The 21,550-nt window shown below is 37.9% G+C and overlaps 2 protein-coding genes across 2 annotated transcripts in view; both read left to right on the top strand.

Annotated features, from left to right (window-relative positions):
- The window catches only part of dsd (attractin-like protein dsd), a 54,048-nt gene extending 50,088 nt beyond the window's left edge, over positions 1–3,960 (top strand). The window contains exon 26 of the mRNA XM_028303818.1: positions 993–3,960. The gene's annotated coding sequence lies outside the window, so the exon portion shown is untranslated. The remainder of the gene's footprint in view (positions 1–992) is intronic.
- A 6,561-nt stretch (positions 3,961–10,521) lies between these two features.
- LOC114352271 (uncharacterized) lies at positions 10,522–20,662 on the top strand. Its single transcript, XM_028303803.1, has 12 exons — positions 10,522–10,671; positions 12,901–12,986; positions 13,176–13,257; positions 13,555–13,636; positions 13,891–14,062; positions 14,500–14,725; positions 17,683–17,920; positions 18,384–18,528; positions 19,088–19,211; positions 19,937–19,986; positions 20,122–20,215; positions 20,554–20,662. Exons 1-12 carry the CDS (start codon positions 10,522–10,524, stop codon positions 20,644–20,646), a joined length of 1,542 nt encoding a protein of 513 aa, XP_028159604.1. The 3' UTR covers positions 20,647–20,662.
- Positions 20,663–21,550: the final 888 nt, after the last annotated feature.

The raw sequence follows: 21,550 nt of genomic DNA, 5'->3' as shown, positions 1-21,550 counted from the left end.
CATGCATCAATATAAAGTAAGTCTAGCTGCCATTTTTCTAGGACAACAGAGAAAAAAATGTTTTCTGAAAATCATAAATTATTAAATAATTCCTAAATTACTGCAGCAATAACCATTTATTTTTACATAAAGGTAGACGTTATAGTGATAGGTAAATTTATTTACAAAATTCTGACTTAATGTAATTTTTTTAGAAAATATGCTTCTAAAACAGTTTTTTTTATAAAATCACAAAATCTAATATTTCTTCGAAACTAAACAAATACAACTACTAGTTCCTTCATCAATTGTATACATAATAGTAATATCTAACGATTGAATTAATAAAACAGGGATGTCCGCTTCTAAGCAAAAATAAAACACTGTGCACCACTACAATCTAGCGCGGTTGCTTAGCAGTGACGCTCCTCACTCTATAGCAAGACTTCTGAGGCTCGCTTGCGCTCGCACGCACGCAGTGCGTCTTAATATGATCCCGCCCCTTTTCTTTGGGTCCGCCCACAAAGGACTACGCTAGTATCTTGCTGTAGCAAGATACCAAGCCCTACCTTAATACAGACCATGTAGACAGTCGCTCTAAAAGACTCGACGGTCGCTAACTTAACAAGTACTTCTAAGGCTCTCCAGCACAGCATATGGACGCCTCGCCCTGTTACTCATAAACGCACGCTCTAGTAGCAAACGGCCAGCGACCATTTTAGACACTAAAGGTACCTCTCTACAGCCTGGCCTTGTGCCTCTTATACGCATCATCACGGCCTATTAGCAAGCGGCTGGAGCATTTTAGACACTAGGTCCCTCACTTTAAAAGCATATAGGTTTTTTGTCCGTGTGGCTATCACTAGCTAGACTATCTATACGGACGCCTGGCCTTGTGACTCGTAAGCGCACGGCCTAGTAGCAAGCAGCTGGACCATCTTAGATACTAGGTACCTCACATTCCCATTATTTCACTATGATTTTATTAACAAGATTTTTTTCTATTGTTACAGGATACAACACCAATGTATATATGTGTAATGTAAGTGATGTATATAGATATCTAGTGCGTTGCTCAATATAATACTCAACCTTATTGCGTTTGTACAGATGTAGGGGTGTGCGTTACAGCGGTTGTTGTGGGTAGTTATTTATTTTATTTTGTAGTTCAAATTCAGGACCGTACTCGGTATAAAAACTAACTTCAAACTTAAAGACAGACCCAGGATTATGATTGGTCTAAATGACCCTTTGAATCTAGCATTTTCTTAGTAATTTTATTTATTTTAAAAGAAAGTGCGTCTCTCTTTAAATATGTTTCTCGCAGCCATTACGTTTTTGGACGTCCCTTCTATAGCGTGTGGACTGGCTTCTACAATTTTCTTTAAATTCATGTATAATTGATGGTAGTAGATCCACAAAATAATGCATTAACCAATAGATTTTGAACTGTATGATATCAAATTAAGCTTCAAAATAGTAAAGAAAAAAACAAAATAATAGTAGTGCTTTTCAATTAATTTAACTGTAAATTCCCACAATAACCGCTGTACTATGAAGTGAACTGTGCCAGAGTAGCGACAGCAATATGTCTGCCATTATGATCCGTATATGTATATTTTGGTGGTGAGATGAAATATTTTTTTACAGTAGACTTTGATATGTATCTTCAATTCATGACTAGTACAAACCGAACGGATAATGGATTGAATTGGAAGTCGCGGCAGCTACACCCCTCTCGCTCTATCTTCATACTGTTAGAGCGAGAGGTGTGTATCGTAATTTTTAATTACTTTCTTGTCTTTGCGAATTTAATGAATGATCTGATGAATTTTTTGAAATTTTGTGCATTGTTAAAGTCAGGAATTTGATGATTTTGTAGAATAAAACTGTAGCCAATGTTCAGTTGGCAAGAAAAGACGCTTCAATTCAATTCATAATTTTATAAATGAAATTAATATTTGGAAACTTTTCTTGCTAACTATATTAAAACTGTTGAATCTCTAGATATGAACATCTTCAAAATAAGCCATCAACTGTTACTGTTAATTAATAATTAATAAAATAAATACGTTTAAACATCACATTTAGGGTGTACACATAAAAAAATCACTGACTTCCGCTTACAATGTTGCCAAATAATTATATTTATGTCACGTCGTGAGTGCACCTTTAGGCAGCTAGTACGTCGCAGCGAAATTAACTTTATGTACGTTATAATAAACATCAAAAAGTATTGTGTTCAAACAACCAACCAATACTTGCAAGAAATCTCTCTATTGAATTAATGTTAAAGTATAAATAAAACATAATTTATTTCGTTCAATTTAAGAGCGTAGTCGTCGACATAAGCTTGCGTTTTTCTACGTTTTATTGCTTGTAAAAATGAATTTTGCAAATAAATAAAAGTATAACTAAAAAAATTAAATTTAATGTATTTTCATACATTCTAGAATAGATTTTGTGGTTCATTGTAACTTGTAGAAAACGCAAAAGCACTGAACTCGTTATTAAGATTGTTAAAAATATTATTCTTAATTAATGAATTATGAAAAGTGATGAAATAGTCCGTTATTCGTATTAATTATAAATATACATTGCAATTTCCACTCGGCATCTTAATACTGACAACGACGTAGTCAAGTAGTATAATAACATCACAAATATAAAAATAACATAGTTAAAATATCATGTAATACGTAAAAATCACTATTACACTTAATATAGTTGTACATAAGCAGCTTTGACAAGACTATTATAATGATATTTATATTTTTCTTACGACTGACGTGTAAATGGTGTATAAAATTTTATTTTTGTTTTGTATGGTGGCATTTATTTGTATTATTACGGGTGTTGCGTCGAATTATTTACTTTATTTTTTATTTTCGAATGTATTTTGTAAATATTTAACCTCAGTTCTTTTGTGGAGTTAGAATAGTTAATAATCTTCTTAATTTGCTATTTTATTAGTCACCAGAGAAGTATATTGACTAGTTTTACACATATTCCTCGAATAGTTGCCAATTTGACGCACCACCCGCTAGTTTTAGATTAGTTGTAATAAATTGTACGATAGTCATCATAATAGTTATGAAATTCCCTATTATACATGTTGAGATTAGTTCCAGACCTAATCATTAAAAAAATTAAAGTGGCTACAAAAAAAAACTCACGAAAAAACATGAACGCTCTACCAAATTTAAAAGTACTTTTTTAAATCTTTTAGCTATAATGTAACCTCATACAAAAGTTTAGCACTGTTGCGTGTTAACTTTAAGTAGTCGTAATAGGTAGTATTTTGCAATAAAAATGTCTGATGTATAAAATATTTATGTTAAAATCTACTTAAACAACGACTTGACTGTCTCAGGCAATCACAAACCGGCTCACTCAAATTACTACAAGTTATAGCCATAGAGAGGTGCTTGACAAAGTAAATTGTCTATTGATTTGCAAGATTTCTATAGCATATAGTGCAGCTATAGCAGACTTTACGTTTCGCATAAAGTTGTGGTAAAACAATATAAACGAAAATTTTTAAAAAAATTGTTGTTTTTCCCTTCTGAAACTAATCTCAACATTTTTATTGTTTATTTATGAATAGCTTTATAAACCTTATAATATTTTTCTCCAATAATATAAAGTTCAAATCATAATAAATAGATTAAACTGCCAAAATTAACTACCTTATGCGTAAATGCATACGAGTCCCAATTTTTACATTTGTAGATTTTTATTTTGTATAATAACAATAAAAATTAGACGAAGAAATCTCTTAGATATGATATGGAAGAACATTTGTTAGAAAATTATTTACATTGCTATACCAGATCAATCCTCCACTTCCCTTCCACTTACGTTATTTCAAATCATCATAAAATAATGATCTCATCATTAAAAATCAACTCATTTAGCTTTTCAAAAAATCACTAAGGCACAGAACAGACGGTGAAACGCAACTGCAACGAAACTGCAACTTTCTGATGAATGAAACTGAAACTGAATGTTTCAAACTGGTCGCGTCATGTGTGGTCTCTCAACGGACGCTATGGCAGAAACTTAGATGCAACTCAAAAGTAACTAGCAGTTGCAGTTTCGTTGCAGTTGCGTTTCACCGTCTTTTCTGGGCCTAACATGTTTTTAATGTCATGCGTCAAGATATGAGTGTTTTGTAGTTTAGGCGAATCGAGCAATAAAATTTAAATAAAATAAATGTCTCGTAAGATTCGTTCTCATGTAACTCATTTTCAATTATAGTTTACCTTAATTAGACCCCATAAAGAGCTTGAAGTCTTCTCTTATTTGGAAAGTTTTTCCCCTAAACATCACAGATTTTCCCTTTAACATCCTCAGTAGAGGCTTATTAAGAACTTAGTGTCAAAGTTAATACAGTCTAAAATTGAAAGTTCATGCCAAATATAATTTATTTCAACTGTAAATCAATACAGTTTCAATAAAATTATGTAAGCCTCCTGAAATCCTTCTCATTTAGTCTTCCATTACAGAGCCTTTACAGCAGGGGTGGCCAACCGGTCGATCGCGATTATTAGTCCAGTCGATCGTGGCAAGGCAAAAAATACTAAATGATTGTGTACTAAATGATGCTGTTCCATTTAAGATTTCATGAAGTATGTAAGTGTAGATCGCCCAGAGTTTCGTTAGTAAACAGTAGATCTTATGTCTAATCAAGTTGGCCACCCCTGCTTTAGAGCAATATTCAAGGCGTACAAATGTCAGCATATTATCGAGCTAATAGGCATCTTAATTCCTGGCAATCGATTTTAATATCGCGACAAACGTGTGATGTCGACCGTACTAATAATATTAATATTCTCTTTACTGGCTGTTACTCATTTAAATTAACAAATTAGACAAACTCAATTCTTCGTACCCCGTTATTCCCAATTTGATTACCAACGTAAGCAATCGTTAGACAAAGGCAATATTGTATTATTAATAATGTAGTTAATTACAAAAGACATTTTTAATTGTTGATAATAATAAAACAACTGAATCGACAATTGTATTTTATTATAATCATTGTGTTTTCAAAAATATGAACAAATAGACAGTTTGATCGCAGTTATTTTTATTTTGTCCCGATGTTTTCATAATTTCACACGTGCCTTTTAAATAGTTAATTTATTTTTAATAATAATAGTATTATTATTACTTCTCAGTTGTATACATTGCTCATTTTTATTCACCTCATTAATGTTAAATATTATTATTTTCAATTAATTCCTGGAATAAAATTATTACTGATTGAATTATGTTACTGAAATATTATTATTCTATTCTGATTTACATAACGAACGATGTATGAAATGTCCTGTATTTTTTGTATAATAGCATTTATTTATAGTCAAAAAAGACTATAATATTTACAAATCATTATTTATTTACTAGTTTATAAGACAATAAACGTAGGTGGCTCATCGATTTGTATTCCCTTTTTAAAGATGGACTCCAAATGAATATTATTATTTATGTTAGACAAAATTATCTCATTTTGTATGTGTTGTTTTTTACAAAAATAATGCGAGTAAAGCTTGTCCGTTAGAATATTAGTAAGAATATACTACGAATTGTTTGCATGCCAAGCATCAAGTTGTGAACAATATTAAAAGTGCGAGTGACGTAATGTGAACTCTTAAATACTTATTTAGTACGTAAAATTTAAACAATAATTCTAAAAGGAACTTCTTTAAATTATATTTCAGTAGGTATGAAACCAATATTTAAATTGGTGACGTCATAGACTATCCCTTTATACACAATCTATGGGAGTCGCGTTTTGACAGCTTTTAAATAAATGAACTAGTGGTGGTACTCCAGATTATCATGCCTGTTTTCACCATGAATCCCTAATTTTTAAGTGACCCCTATGGTAACACATAACAAGATTTTTATTTTCATAGGGGTCACTTAAAAATAGGGATAAATGGTAAAAACGAGCATCAGTCTCGTAAACTATTACATAATTATGTTTTGTGATTTTGTATTATTATATGCCTAATATACCTACCTAAAATAATATTCGTATTTTTCCCAAGTGTGTTTCACGCATGTGTATGTGCTTTCAATGTGGTGCCAAGTTCTGTAATTTCCTCTCAGTTAGGAAATTTATTAATTCCCTATCAAATTAAAGTTAAATTACCAGATTAGGTTTGATGGAATAGTTCCTATTAAAGAGTTCAAACTTCCACAATTGCATCTTCCAAAGTTTATTTACAGTAGCCATTTTTATTTCTGTTAATTTGAATTTTTAGCCGTTAATTTATGAAATTCAGAGTTCCAATGACGTCACTCGCACTCAGTCACTCCTGTAACATATGCATAGTATAGCGTATTGTACTATTGTTGACATAGTATTAGTGTGTAAGCCTAAACGTTAATGCGTTGTAAATATCCTGTCACATAAATTATTGTATTTCATAATAAAATAATCGATTGAACTTTTGTGTATTATTGAGAAAATCTGCGGAACCCGTTATGCTTTTAAATTTCAAAACTCCGTCATTATATCTGTTTCGAATAACTACAGAAGCATTGGATGAGATTTAAAAAAAGTAGACTAGAAAGAAAAAATAATTATAACGAAAATTTTTGTTTTCACAAGGAAATGAGGCAGTACAGCTCACTTACGGTAGCTTGCATGCTTCTTATCATAAAATATGATACTAGAATAGATTACAATTGTAAGTTCAACTTGCATGCAATTTGCTCATGAATGTATCGTCGGGTTTGTATCCCCCGCATCCTCAGCCTCACTTAGCATGAAAATTTATGTCCGAAAAATCCGAAAATGTTTTGCGATATACCCTTTTGTGAGATACAGACGTGCTATTTATAGTTAGCGTATACAGTTGGTGGCATACTTATGCAAGGAACTAGTGTGCAAGTGAAGACACACTAGTTCCTTCTTCCAGTTATAAGGCACAAGTATTACATCCATAAAATAAATTATTGAATATTGTGCGTGTCTTACAAGTCAAAAGTCAATAACAATAAAAATATTAATTTGACCTCTTACCCCAAACTCTTTTCTTCTCTCTGCTTTACTTCACGTCCATCCCAATTCCCATGTCATATCGCGACATATTTTTGTAGGACATGACATTTGTGTATCGCCTACCACAAGTTTTGTATTAATTTAATTTTTTCAAGAAAGTTATGTGAAGTTGGAACCTTTTAGTTCTGCAATTTTGTACGCGTGTCGCACCTTTAGAAAATAAATCAAAAATGTTGAATAGTATTATTTGTTTCACATGAAAAAGCAAGATTCATTGTCATTTCAAACTCAACGGTTTTATTAAAGAAATAATTTGAAGAAGATCAACAGTTGCAGTTATTTTAATTCATTGATGTTAATAAGTAAGTAAATAACTTAGTTTAGGTACTAACAGAAAATCTAGAACATTGAATGCTGCAATAAATGTCTACTTTATAAACCAACGGAGCAGCAAGATGGAGGGAATGGTACGAAAATATGATGGTCATTGGGGCAGCAAGTTTCTGGAATGGATGGAGGTTACGTACCGGCAAGTACAGCGTGGGATATCCACCCATATGGTGGACAGAAAACCTCATAAAAGTAACTGGCGCTGGATACAGGTCTACAGCATAAAAACTAAAAATTATCATAAACTAACTGAATCAGTACTTACAAATCGTCAAATAATCAAGGAGCCTATACACGTCTCATTCTTTTTTACCCTACCAGCGCTTCGAGACATTGGCAAGTGCTGAGAAGCAGTGCCGGATTAGCCACGTAGCAAGAGTAGCAAATGCTACGGGCCCCGCGAATTTGGGGGCCCCGCGCTCCAACGTCTGTCTGACCGAAATAAAAAAAAGATTAATTTAGACAGGAGCGTAAAATATCTTGCATGCCTTAAACGCGAAGCGCTTAGGCTATGCTTTACTTTCACTTGAAAATCTAACGTCCCAGTATTAACCCTACCACTGCTTAAATGGGCCAGTGCTGAGAAGAAGCAGCACAAGAAACTCAGTCACTATTGTCTGCCTCTTTTTCAAAGGTTTACAGGCTTTAAAATGTACAAAGTTAACTATAAATATTTATGCGAGCTAGGCAGTAACGATCCCAAACATTTTTATCTTTGAAATAATCATCGACTTTATAGTAGCCCTTTTTCATTAAGGTACTTTTAATATGTGCTTTGAATTTATGAATGGTCAATGGGTAGTTCTACAACAGTTTGTGGTAATTTATTAAAGAATTTAATACATTTTCCCATAAATGAATTACCAATCTTATGCAGTCTGAATAGGCCAGTAGAATTAAACACAAAAATGAATTAAATCGGAAATAATTCCTACAAAAGATTTTATTGCTTTAATGGCTTCATTGGTTGCCCATAAAGACTCTCCTAGGTTTTCGACTTCGACGGAGTTGTGCTTAAGTGGTGGGGGCCTCCGAAAGGGGCGTTTTTTCGGTTTTCCGGTTATACTGCGTAAAGGACTTACCCTATCGAAAAGTGGTCTTCATGACGGTTGAAGGGTACTTAATCCTGCATTGAATAAGACCAAATTCATTATGTTTTGGACAAACCGTTCACGTGCTCATCTTCGACAAAGTAGAAAATTTACGTTTAGTTAATAACCCTCTCTACGTCCAATAGGTCGTCACCCGCAGGCTCCCAAACCTTATAAAGGGCCACCTTAACCAGCGTATCCCGGTCAGGGCTCGCGAGTTGGATTCGCCTATCCTTGTTCGTCCCAGCCGATCCTTTACTGCGGTTGCTGCACCTCTTCCTTACACTCTCCTGAACGACACTGTGTTATCTACTATGGTTCCCCCTCTTCCTTGTACCCTCCTGTACGACTGTATTGCTTAGCCGTATGCCTGGTCCAAGGTTCGATGCCTCAAAATCAACTTCATACGCGTGAAAATAGTTTAAATACTATTTCCCGTGCTTGCAACATTTTTCTTTACTGCTTCGCCTCTATTAGTCGTAGAGTGATTGTATGTATCCTATAAGCCTTTCTCAATTTATGAGCTATTCAACACAATAATAATTATTTAAATCAAACAACTAATTCCTGAGATTAGCGCGGTCAAACAAACAAACAAAAAACTCTTCAGCGTTTTAATATGAACTTGTTGTTGTTGATTTTTGGCGTCGAACCTTGGACCAGGCATACGGCTAAGCAATACAGTCGTACAGGAGGGTACAAGGAAGAGGGGCAGCCATAGTAGATAACACAGAGTCGTTCAGGAGAGTGCAAGGAAGAGGTGCAGCAACCGCAGTTAAGGATCGGCTGGGACGAACAAGGATAAGCGAATCCAACTCGCGAGCCTTGACAGGGATAAGCTGGTTAAGGCGGCCCTTTACAAGGCTTGGGAGCCTGCGGGTGACGAGCTATTGGACATAGAGAGGGTTATTAATTATACGTACATTTTCTACTTTGTCGAAGATAAGCACGAGAACGGTTTGTCCAAAACATATGAATTTGGTCTTATTCAATGCAGAATTAAGTGCCCTTTAACCGTCCTGAAGACCACTTTTCGATACGGTAAGTCCTTTACGCGGTATAACCGGAAAACCGAAAAAACGCCCCTTTCGGAGGCCCCCACCACTTAAGCACAACTCCGTCGAAGTCGAAAACCTAGTAGAGTCTTAATGGGCAACCAATGAAGCCATTAAAGCAATAAAATCTTTTGTAGGAATTATTTCCGATTCAAAATCTAATTCTACTGGCCTAGAAATTTGGAACGGCAAGTTTATTTTTGTTTCTTGTATTAAAGTTATGCAAATCGCTCCTTTTCGTGAATTGCTCTATATTTTTGCGAACATAATATAAAAGGTTTTCATAAATGAAATGTGAAACTACTGTCAGTATGTTAATTGATTTGGAGAACAGCTTATGTGTCGAATTACTTAGTGCAGTTTGCAGAGCTTCTGAAAACAGATTTCTTGACTTACTTGATCTTAAAACAGATGTGGCTACTCATATTGACAGCAAGAAACAGGAGCCTCTGGAGCAGCAATTTTATAAACTTTTAATAAATAATTCTTTAGAATCGTGTTTTCCAAACTTAGAAATTGCCTTGCGCATTTACATGTCTGTCATGATCACTAACTGCAGTGGCAAACGTTCTTTTTCAACATTAAAACGTATTAAAAATTAATTAAGGAACACGATGGGACAAGAACGTCTTAATCATCTTACTTTGTTGAATATACTCGTAGAGCATGATTTCCTTAAAGAAGTTGATATTAAAAGTGTTATCTCTAAATTTGCCCACATTAAATCAAGAAAAGTTCATTTGTAGATAAAAGTTTTGTTTCATTTAATACCTACCCTAAACTTGAGAACCTAAAGCAAACCAAGGGCCCCTTGATAGAAATTTGCTACAGGCCCCGCGCTGGCTTAATCCGGCACTGCTGAGAAGAAGCGCCGCAACAAACTGGAAATCATTGGGAGAGGCCTATGTTCAGCAGTGGACGTCCTTTGCTTCAAACGAAGTGCTATTAGAATCAAAGATTATCTTAACAAACGTTTAAACTTTCAGCAATGCCGATAGTCTCTTCCCTTCTGTTCTACCTTACGTTGTCAGCGTCATGGACCGCAGCGGGCTTGGTGGACGACCAGCCCTACTGCGCCGTGCGGTACCGAAGGCTGTGTCAAGGGAAAGGGAGGCATGTAGGCTGCCAGTTTCCTGACGTGCGTATAGATATAATATTAGCATGTTTTAAATGGGACAAAGTTACAAACGTGACAGTCGTAATTCAAAAATAGTCAGTTTTTGATACGTCGTCATTTAATTGCTTCGTCCCATGCAGCGGCGATATCACCATTGAAACTATCATAAATGTTACTTTGTCTAAGGAAATTTGTGTATGATCCCGATATTCATTACATTCTACCTGCCAGCACAAAGCGTTTTGAAAACTTACGGCGCGCGCGCACTAGTGACTTGTCACCGTGACAGTATGTACCTGGGTCAATTTCCCAAACACATTTTTTGAGCGGCGTAGCTGAAAATCATATGTTTTTTATGACATAGAAATTTGATTTTTTTTTACACGAAAATATACAGAGGTTCCATTTTGAGGACAACATTATTAATGAGTATTTTCTTTTACAAATTCGACAAAAAATAATTGAACTAAGCGTTTCTAATTTTGGTGCAGTGTCCACATCCTTAATTTCTTACAATATGTATTTTTTTTAGCCGAAGATCAAAACAGAACTTAGGGAAAAAGTATATTTTTGGATTATACAATCTATCTATTATCTAAGATTACCAAATTAAGCAAGTTTCCCAAATAACTGTGATTAAGTCACGTCCTTAAGTTTTGTCCGCGAAAAATTTATGATTTTGGTGTCAATAATGAAATAGCTCGTCAGTTTCTTTAAAGATCAAACAGGATTTAAACACTCCCATCATTCGTTAGGTTTAGTACCGCCCCCGCGAGCAGTGACGGCAGACGGGTGCAAGACCTCTGCGTCTTCCCGCCAAAAACGTAAATGTGTTGTTTTTTTTTAAACGGACAACAATTCTGCAATTTTGGTGTCTTTTTGTATAAGATTTCTAAGCTATTCTTTTTAGTTGAATTCCTCGTATAATGTAAAGGAACTGTTTTCATACCATGTGTTAAAATGTTATTGTTATATTTAAAACAGATTTCATATAATTTAGCTTTTTCAACGAGAATCTAATTTTGGTGAGTCAATTTTGGTGTTTTTGGTGGTGCACCAAAGCATTTTTAACCGACTTAACTCCGTCAATTGTGAACCGATTTTCAAAATTCTTTTTTTGTTCTATAGGGTACACTTATGTGGTGGTCCCATTGTCACCAAGTCAGGATCTGATGATGGGATCCTAGGGAAATCGAGAGTAAACCTCAAATTTTGTAGGAATGCAATACGTTTTCTAAAGTTATTCAAGTAGTCATCATCTAATGTTGATGAGGTGATGATGGAAGGTAAAACTCCTTAACGCTTAGGAGTTGGAGGATAATTCTTTAAATATTTTAGGTAGGTATGTACATACAGTTGTATTATTTCAGGTATTTAAGATGAGCTGATGATGAAAGGTCAAACAACATAAGTTAGGAGTTAGATGATACTCAATACTCATTTGTTGATACATACATTGACACATGATACATTGATACTTTTTAGTTGCCGATATTTAAAGTAGGGAGCCTGTATTTTGCTAGGAAGATTATTTACACTTGGATTGTGATTAAGACTATAATTTTCCATTACAAAATGGAAAATTATAGTCTTAATCACATTAAACATAGGTACTGTCCCTCTTCAGTGACAATAACAAGGACTAATCAACTAAAAAGCATGAAAAAAAATAATTTTAACAAAAAAATTAAAACCGACGCCAACAATCACTTAAAAGTAGAAAATAAGTACGTCGTTATTTATTTATTAGGACAATATACCATGATTAATATTTTTGGAGTCGGTGCTGGTAAATTTAAAACCATTTCTTGAGCTTGGCACTAAGATATGACCGACTGACAGCATATTTTCTAATTTTGGTGCTTTAATATAAATTTTGGTGTTCTCTTAATTTTGGTGTAAGGAAAATCTAAAAAACTACTGGACAAAATTTAATGTCTTAATCATTTTAGAAACAGTATAAGTTTCCAATAAATTTGATCTATAATTAAAGAATAAAAATACACAAATAACAATTTTCACCAAAATTAGGCAAAAATATGCACTTGTTGAAATTCACCCACCTATCTCTTTTTCGCTTTATTAGTAAAGGTGTAAAAGAAACAGATACCTATACTACCTAAACCACAACTATCACGGATAATACTGTACGGCGACATCCGTAACCCGTGCGCGCGTTCCTTTACAATTCAAGCTACCCAGACAACACTCGGCCTCGTGATCTTTCAGAGATTTTTGTAAATTTTCCAGGCTGGTCCCGGGATTTCCTGCAAGAACTACCGTCCGATACAATTTCACAACGATCTGAAACATTTTATCACACATTACATTAACAGGTTACGAATTTTCTGACTTCTTTCTTAATTTAGGTATCCTTTGGTAAGTTACTTACAATAAATTTACGTAACTTTTAACTGCTTAAAAACTGTTTTGTTTAATAAAATGGCAATTAAGTAGAATCAAATTTCTTTAAAATGTACCTACCTCTTACATGATAATGATTGGTAAACGAGTTTTGTACTTAGGAGGCGACAAAGGATAGCATCTGGCACAGAAAGAGTACGGGGAGGTGTCCACCTTCCGAAGCCAGAAGTCATGATGCTTGTTGTGAGTTTTTTATTTTGCATTAGGTACTAATAAACGGGACTATTCCCACCTCTCGTTCCCACCCCTGCAACTCTTGTGTAGCCAAGATCTACAGCTTGACCGCCAATAAAAACCCAACCAGTGACGGTCAAGTTTGTCCCGGAAAAGTTAAACTGTCATTGGACCCATTTGCTTTACTGACATCAGACAACCTCTTTTATTCTGCCGTAACAAATACTTAATAAGGTATTCATTCTATAACTGTCTTATCTTAGCTCCTCAACAATTCAAAAATCAATTAATTTACTCGTTTTCCAGGAATGGGATCGAGAACTGGCCATACTTGCCCAAAGGCTTGCAGACCAGTGCACGTTCGTCCACGACGACTGCAGAGCCACAGGTTTCACTAAATTATATTGCTTGTGTCAGAAGAAGTGGCTTTACCTAAATAGTCTAGCGGAATAGTTCCATTTGAAGTCCCAATCAAAATAAACCTATGATCAATATCAGAGTTAGGCTTCTAATTGAAACTATCCTAGTTTCCAGGGGTTCCGGTCAAAAAGTGCGCATCTGTCAAAGATAAATATTTAGGTATCTAATAAACCTTAGTCTATCTATGAAGCAATGAAGATATTATGATTATCTATGTTCCAGTGCGCTACCCTTACGCGGGTCAGACGGTGGGTGAAGTGCGTTGGCGTAGATCCAGTGACTCTGAGACGCTGACGGCACAGCGAGCCATTAGGCGGGTGTTCGATGCCTGGTGGGGCGAGCGGAGGAGAGTGCAGCCTCACCAGTTAACAGCTCCTTTTAGAATGACTGCCAAGTAAGTGAAAATGTTTCAATTACTTAAAGGTTGAACGAAAATCCGCCTGATTCTCAAAATTTGATTGAGCCATTTCAAACGTCTATGAAGATTGATAAAGACGAACTACAGGGTAGTGATTTCTTTTTTGTACACTTAGCGACTCATAATATCTATTGTCACCTGCCAGGATAGAAATGTCTCCTAAAAATATATCGGTACAATATTAACGCCCGTATTCACAAACATTACTATGAGATCTCAAAGTGCGCGTGGACGCACAAGGTCACATACGAACCAATCTCAGCTCTATTCAACGCTGTGCGTTCGATTTGCTGCTTCACTTATGCAAGCATCGTTTGTGAATACGGGCGTAAATGTTTATGATAGCCGTGAGATGCCTTTATGAAGCTAGTTATCCAACAATTCATTACAGCATAGGTAATGCTTGTTACCAGGGGTGCAGTTTGGGGCCACTTCAGCCAACTAGCAGTGTGGTCGCTTCGTGCCGTCGGCTGCGGCGCGGTGCGACACGGCGCCAGCTACCCACGCCTATTACTCGTCTGCGACTTCTCACACACCAATATGCTGGGCCAGCGAACCCTGACACCCGGCCCAATGGTTCCTTGCCCGATACATACGGCCAGGAAATTGAGATCGGCATATCCTTTGCTTTGTGCTCCCGTAAGTTAAAAATCCCAGCCTATTGCTTGTTTGTGACTTCTTCCACACCAATATGCTCGGACAGAGAACGCTGACCCCTGGCCCGAGAAAACTGAACCTGTTGCTTGTTTGTAACTTCTCACACACCAATATTCTGGGACAGAGGACCCTGACACCTGGCCTGATGGTCCCCTGTCCGATACATACTGCGAGGAAGCTGAGATCAGCGTATCCTTTGCTTTGTGCTCCTGTAAGTTAGAAAACCCAGCCTGTTGCTTGTTTGTGACTTCTATGCTAGGCCAGAGAACGCTGACACCCGGCCCAATGGTTCCTTGCCCGATACATACTGCCAGGAAGCTAAGATCGGCGTATCCTTTGCTCTGTGCTCTTGTAAGTTAGAAAACCCAGCATATTGCTTGTTTGTGACTTCTCTCACACCAATAGGCTGGGCCAGAGAACCCTTACACCTGGCCTGATGGTTCCCTGTCCGATACATACTGCGAGGAAGCTGAGGTCGGCGTATCCTTTGCTCTGTGCCCCTGTAAGTTTGAAAACCCAGCCTATTGCTTGTTTCCGACTTCTCCCATACCAATATGTTGGGCCAGCGAACCCTGACACCTGGCCCGATGGTCCCCTGCCCGATACACACGGCTAGGAAGCTGAGGTCGGCGTATCCTTTGCTCTGTGCTCTTGTAAGTTAGAAAACCCAGCCTGTTGCTTGTTTGTGACTTCTCTCACACCAATATGCTGGGCCAGAGAACGCTGACATCTGGCCCGATAGTCCCCTGCCCGATACATACTGCGAGGAAGCTGAGATCGGCGTATCCTTTGCTTTGTGCCCCTGTAAGTTAGAAAACCCAGCCTGTTGCTTGTTTGTGACTTCTATGCTAGGCCAGAGAACGCTGACACCCGGCCCAATGGTTCCTTGCCCGATACATACTGCGAGGAAGCTGAGGTCGGCGTATCCTTTGCTTTGTGCTCCTGTAAGTTAGAAAACCCAGCCTGTTGCTTGTTTGTGACTTCTCTCACACCAATATGCTTGACGGGGGGGATTGCCCCGGGTACCAACCCTTGCTACGCCGCCACTGCTGGGACAGAGGACCCTGACACCTGGTCCGATGATCCCCTGCCCGATACATACTGCGAGGAAGCTAAGATCGGCGTATCCTTTGCTCTGTGCCCCTGTAAGTTAGAAAACCCAGCCTGTTGCTTGTTTGTGACTTCTCTCACACCAATATGCTGGGCCAGAGGACACTGACACCTGGTCCGATGATCCCCTGCCCGATACATACTGCGAGGAAGGTAAGATCGGCGTATCCTTTGCTCTGTGCTCGTGTAAGTTAGAAAACCCAGCCTATTGCTTGTTTGTGACTTCTCTCACACCAATATGCTGGGCCAGAGAACGCTGACAGTGACACCCGGCCCGATGGTCCCTTGCCCGATACACACGGCTAGGAAGCTGAGGTCGGCGTATTCTTTGCTCTGTGCTCCTGTAAGTTAGAAAACTGAACCTGTTGCTTGTTTGTGACTTCTCTCACACCAATATGCTGGGCCAGAGAACGCTGACACCCGGCCCGATGGTCTCTTGCCCGATATATACTGCGAGGAAGCTAAGATCGGCGTATCCTTTGCTCTGTGCCCCTGTAAGTTAGAAAACCCAGCCTATTGCTTGTTTGTGACTTCTCCCATACCAATATGCTAGACCAGAGAACCCTGACACCCGGCCCAATGGTTCCTTGCCCGATACACACGGCCAGGAAGCTGAGATCGGCGTATCCTTTGCTCTGTGCCCCTGTAAGTTAGAAAACCCAGCCTATTACTTGTTTGTGACATCTCTCACACCAATATGCTGGGCCAGAGAACCCTGACACCCGGCCCAATGGTTCCCTGCCCGATACATACTGCGAGGAAGCTAAGATCGGCGTATCCTTTGCTCTGTGCTCCTGTAAGTTAGAAAACTGAACCTGTTGCTTGTTTGTGACTTCTCTCATACCAATATGCTAGACCAGAGAACGCTGACACCCGGCCCAATGGTTCCTTGCCCGATACATACTGCCAGGAAGCTAAGATCGGCGTATCCTTTGCTCTGTGCTCCTGTAAGTTAGAAAACCCAGCATATTGCTTGTTTGTGACTTCTCTCACACCAATATGCTGGGCCAGAGAACCCTGACACCTGGCCCGATGATCCCCTGCCCGATACATACTGCGAGGAAGCTGAGGTCGGCGTATCCTTTGCTCTGTGCCCCTGTAAGTTTGAAAACCCAGCCTATTGCTTGTTTCCGACTTCTCCCATACCAATATGTTGGGCCAGCGAACCCTGACACCCGGCCCAATGGTTCCTTGCCCGATACATACTGCGAGGAAGCTGAGATCGGCGTATCCTTTGCTCTGTGCCCCTGTAAGTTAGAAAACCCAGCCTGTTGCTTGTTTGTGACTTCTCTCACACCAATATGCTGGGACAGAGAACCCTGACACCTGGCCCGATGGTTCCCTGTCCGATACATATTGCGAGGAAGCTAAGATCGGCGTATCCTTTGCTTTGTGCTCCTGTAGGTTGGAAATCTTGTTATGACCTACAGTATTAAGTCCAAGATGAAGATTCTGGTGCTCAAATAACTACAACAACTTTTTAAATGACACCAATATGGAAAAACAAGAAAACAATTTTATAGGATCTATATGTATACACACCTCACTTTCCCACCCCTGCAACCACAATCTGTGGCTGCAACACTGGTGTACCGAGGACCTACGCTTGACAGCCAATGAAAGGCTGGATTTTATTCTATAACGACGTTTGATTCCCGTAGATTTTTCCATAGCTTGTGAATTACATATGAGTCTAATAACATAAATGACAATGTAACATGTGTTTCATAATAAAATATTTGTATTTGTAATAACATAACGTGAATAAAAAAATAATATCGATGGACTTTCACATTTCAGCTCCTTAATAATTCGTTATCATTGAACAGGTTCGTCACCCAACAAGAACAGAGCAGTACGAGTCGGAAACAGAAGACGATCTTCTAGAAACAACAGAAGCAGATACCGAAGAAGAAGATGATGATGATGAAACCACAACAGAGAGTGTGCGGAACACGACCAAAGCTGTGCTGTATGACAAGAAAAATAGTAAGATCAAGGACTGGAAGAAGTATACCCATTCAGAAAAGACCATAGAGGATAGGGATTCTGTGCTGCTTTTTAGGAGTAAGTGGTTTTTTTAATGCATAACAAGGCAGGTATTTCACCACAATCGCACCTGGTGTTAAGTGGGATGCAGTCTAGGATGGTACATATCTGCCCTGTAAGTGCCTGTTCATTCTCGCCTTGAAAAGGCCCGTTTCTTTTCCCGTTAGCCCCTCACAAAAGCTAAATATGCTTGTGTTACAAGTGGGCTCACCACGATAGTCGAGTGGCGGTGGGATTCGAACCCGCGTTCCTCAGATAACGAGTCGGCCAGTCCGACCCTTTCACCGTTCGGCTATCGTGGCTTCATGTTAGTGATTAAAACTTTTGCCAATGTAAATACCTACGAATGAATTTGTTCCTTCTAAGGAACAATATAAAGTATGTTGACAGAGTTGTAAAATTATCAAGTATGGCCTTAATGAAGTCCAAAAAATATAAAAATTTAAAGATGCGATGGATTTTTAAATTATTTTCAATGTAGAATTTATTTCAGCCACAACAAAAAAGAGGACCACTAAAGGCTTGTTCTTAGATAAGTTGGACCAAGAACTAGACAGCCGGAAGAAGGCAGAGGACAAGTTCGAAAGCTTTAAAGCTTGGCAAGCTCGGACTTCGGATTCTTGGCAGTAAGATAATCAAAATCATTGATAGAGTGCTTTTATAAATATTTCTTTTTGAACTATCTTCTGTCCGCGGTTTAACCCAAGTAGATTCTAACAACAATAAAATAATGTGAATTTAGAGATGATAGGTACTGCACAAGAGCACATCTAGTTCACCCATTTCAATTAAGTTTTGTGACAAAAAAACCGCTTTTCTCAAAATCTCCTAGAGGAGAATTTTGGTTTAGATCAGATCTATCTAAATCAATATAACTCAAAGGTGACTGACTGACATAGTGATCTATCAACGCACAGCCCAAACCACTGGACGGATCGGGCTGAAATTTGGCATGCAGGTAGATGTTATGACGTAGGCACCCGCTAAGAAAGGATTTTACGAAACTCCACCCCTAAGGAGGTAAAACGGGATGCACGCGTACGAAGTCGCGGGCAGCCGCTAGTTCTGCAATAAAGGCGTAAAAACGTTACCCAAAAGGATACAGTATTTTCGCATCTAAATTATTAAGATATTAGAGTTAATTAAATAAATAAATAAATAAATAAAATGGTGTAAATATTCTAGCCCAAGATCTATGGAGGGATACGAAGCAATACCGACGAAAAGCAGAAAACAGACAGCTGTTCTTTTAGAAGGAGAACCGGAGTTCCGTAGATTTACTGACATGGCAGTCACTACTAGCCCTGAGGTGAGAAACATCCCATTTTGAGTTGCATCTAAGTTTCTGCCATAGCGTCCAGTGCAGTATCGTTGCAGTTGCGTTTCACCGTGTGTTCTGGGCCTAAGAGTTACTTAGGTATTTGCTTCGACCAAAAAAAATGTTTTGCAGGTATGTTATGGATATCCGTAACCGTAACCGAAACTATCGGATATACGAAATAAAAAAATATCCGTAACCGTAACTGAAACCGATTCAAAAGTTTCGGATAGTTTCGGATAAAGGCGGAGTCTAAATCTTAATATTTTTTTTTATATTTGTTACTTGTCTGGCATTTCCTGGCACAATCTGATATCCCCGCCCGCCTGTTTTATTATTATCGTGCTGTTTGGGGGAGGCCTATGTTCAGCAGTGGACGTCCTGTGGCTGAAATGAATGATGAAGAACCGTAACCGAAACCGGTATAATATTATTCTAATATCCGTAACCGTATCCATAACATCCCTACATTTTTGTTATTTTATGAAAAGATTGGCAAGTGGCATGGGCAGAGCATTTTAGGCCGTTGGGGCAGATAATTTCTCGAGTGGCGACTACATGCCCACGATCTGGTTAAGGTCGCGGGAAGTACCTGGATGCGGATAGCGCAGGACCGGTCTTTGTGGAAATCCTTGGGGGAGGCCTTTGTCCAGCAGTGGACGTCAAAAACTGGACCAAAATGACTTGACTTGATCACAATTTATTTTTAATTTCAGGCATTAGTAGTGAGGCACAAATGGAAGCAAACTAGGGATAGACCACAAAGGTAAAATATTTTACTAATTAAAGTATTCTAGCCACAACCAATTTAAAATGCTGACATATTCGATGACAAAATACATTGAATAATTAAATCATCGCAACAAGGTCATAAATGTAAATAATAAAAATAAAATTACAGGCCAGGAGCCAACGCACTTTTGAACCTACCTGTCACAGCGCACACTCATCGGTCTTCAATCGTATGTTGGATTGACAATAATTATGATATAAGAGTAAGAGCGCACACCGTTGATTTTTAGTTGGCCGATAGTTGTGCCCGATTTTAAATTGTATGAAGAATCGGCCAAATCGAATCGGCGTAGTGTGCGCACTCCCATACATGCCCATACTGATCAACTGCCCGACTAAACTATCGGCCGACGTAAAATCAACGGTGTGCGCCTACTCTTAGGTAAATTAGAGGTTTGTAGGCTGGTTCTCCCGGTCTTAGACACTATAAAAACGTAATACAAAGTAGATGTAGAGTTTACAATTTCAGGGGACGGTCTGAAATATGTACGCCTATGTGTATGATTAAAAATGATTTAATTTTTATTTGTATTTATTGCAGGCCGCCATGATGTTTGACAAAGAAGACGTGGACCAGCTGTTCCGCGACACAGGATTCAACCCCAGTTGGATGCGCCGACAAGGAAACAAGTGATCGTTTATACAAAATGTCCTGTTTTATGCTTGTATGAATTATACTTTATATCTTGGTATGTGTTTTGAATTTAATTTGAATGAAACTAACTTTTTTAGTTTTCGCGGTTCGGAAGTAAAGCCACAGATTAGATAAACGGCAGAATGAAAATAAATAAAATAGCGCCATCATGGCGCCATCTATATTTTTGTGCCATACTTACAAGGTAAACTTGAACTTTTTTGCGGTTAGGAGTTTTGTGGTAGAGAAACTTTTTTGTCTATTCAATCGATTAAAATCACTACAAAGCAGTTAAATTATTTCCTTTGCCAATTTAAGAATGTCGTCAAAGTAAATTGTCTTACTTGTCAGGTTGACTGACTGACTTCTGTTTGTTTCTGTAAAATTGTTGTGTTTACTCGTATTTTATTTTTTAAGAAATGTCTGCTATAAAGTGAACTGTGTTTAAGCGTACTAAATAAATGAAAACATTGCTCGAATCAAAATCCCATGTTTATCAGAAGAATTACGTAGTCTAAAACTTGACAAAACTAACCCAATGCCACCTTCAAGGAATCGCCTGAAATGTGCTGTATGTGCGGAGGCTGCTGCGGCAGATGCCTTCGCATCGTCTGCTGCATAACGCTGTGTGCCATGTGCTTGCGAATGTGTGGTGTCGACTGCCATGATTGTTGTCAGGACTGCGGTGATGATGATTTTTAGTAACAAATAAATGTAATTTTCGCCCATTTATTGATGAAGTTCTTTACTATGTTCTTGCAAAACTAAGGTATCTTCAGTAAATATAATATTAGCAATGTGTAAAGATAACTTAAAAGTAGATCTTCACCCTACAAAATTCAGAATTCGTGTAGACCTAGTATTTAACATCTGCAATTATTGTGGCTACAAAACACAAAAAGAT

The sequence above is a fragment of the Ostrinia furnacalis genome, unplaced genomic scaffold, assembly GCF_004193835.3.
Source record: "Ostrinia furnacalis isolate ACB-3 unplaced genomic scaffold, ASM419383v2 OfSCF1301, whole genome shotgun sequence".
Lineage (NCBI taxonomy): Eukaryota > Metazoa > Arthropoda > Insecta > Lepidoptera > Crambidae > Ostrinia > Ostrinia furnacalis.
The sequence above is the reverse complement of the archived record's forward strand: the minus strand, read 5'-3'. Positions and strand labels throughout refer to the sequence as shown.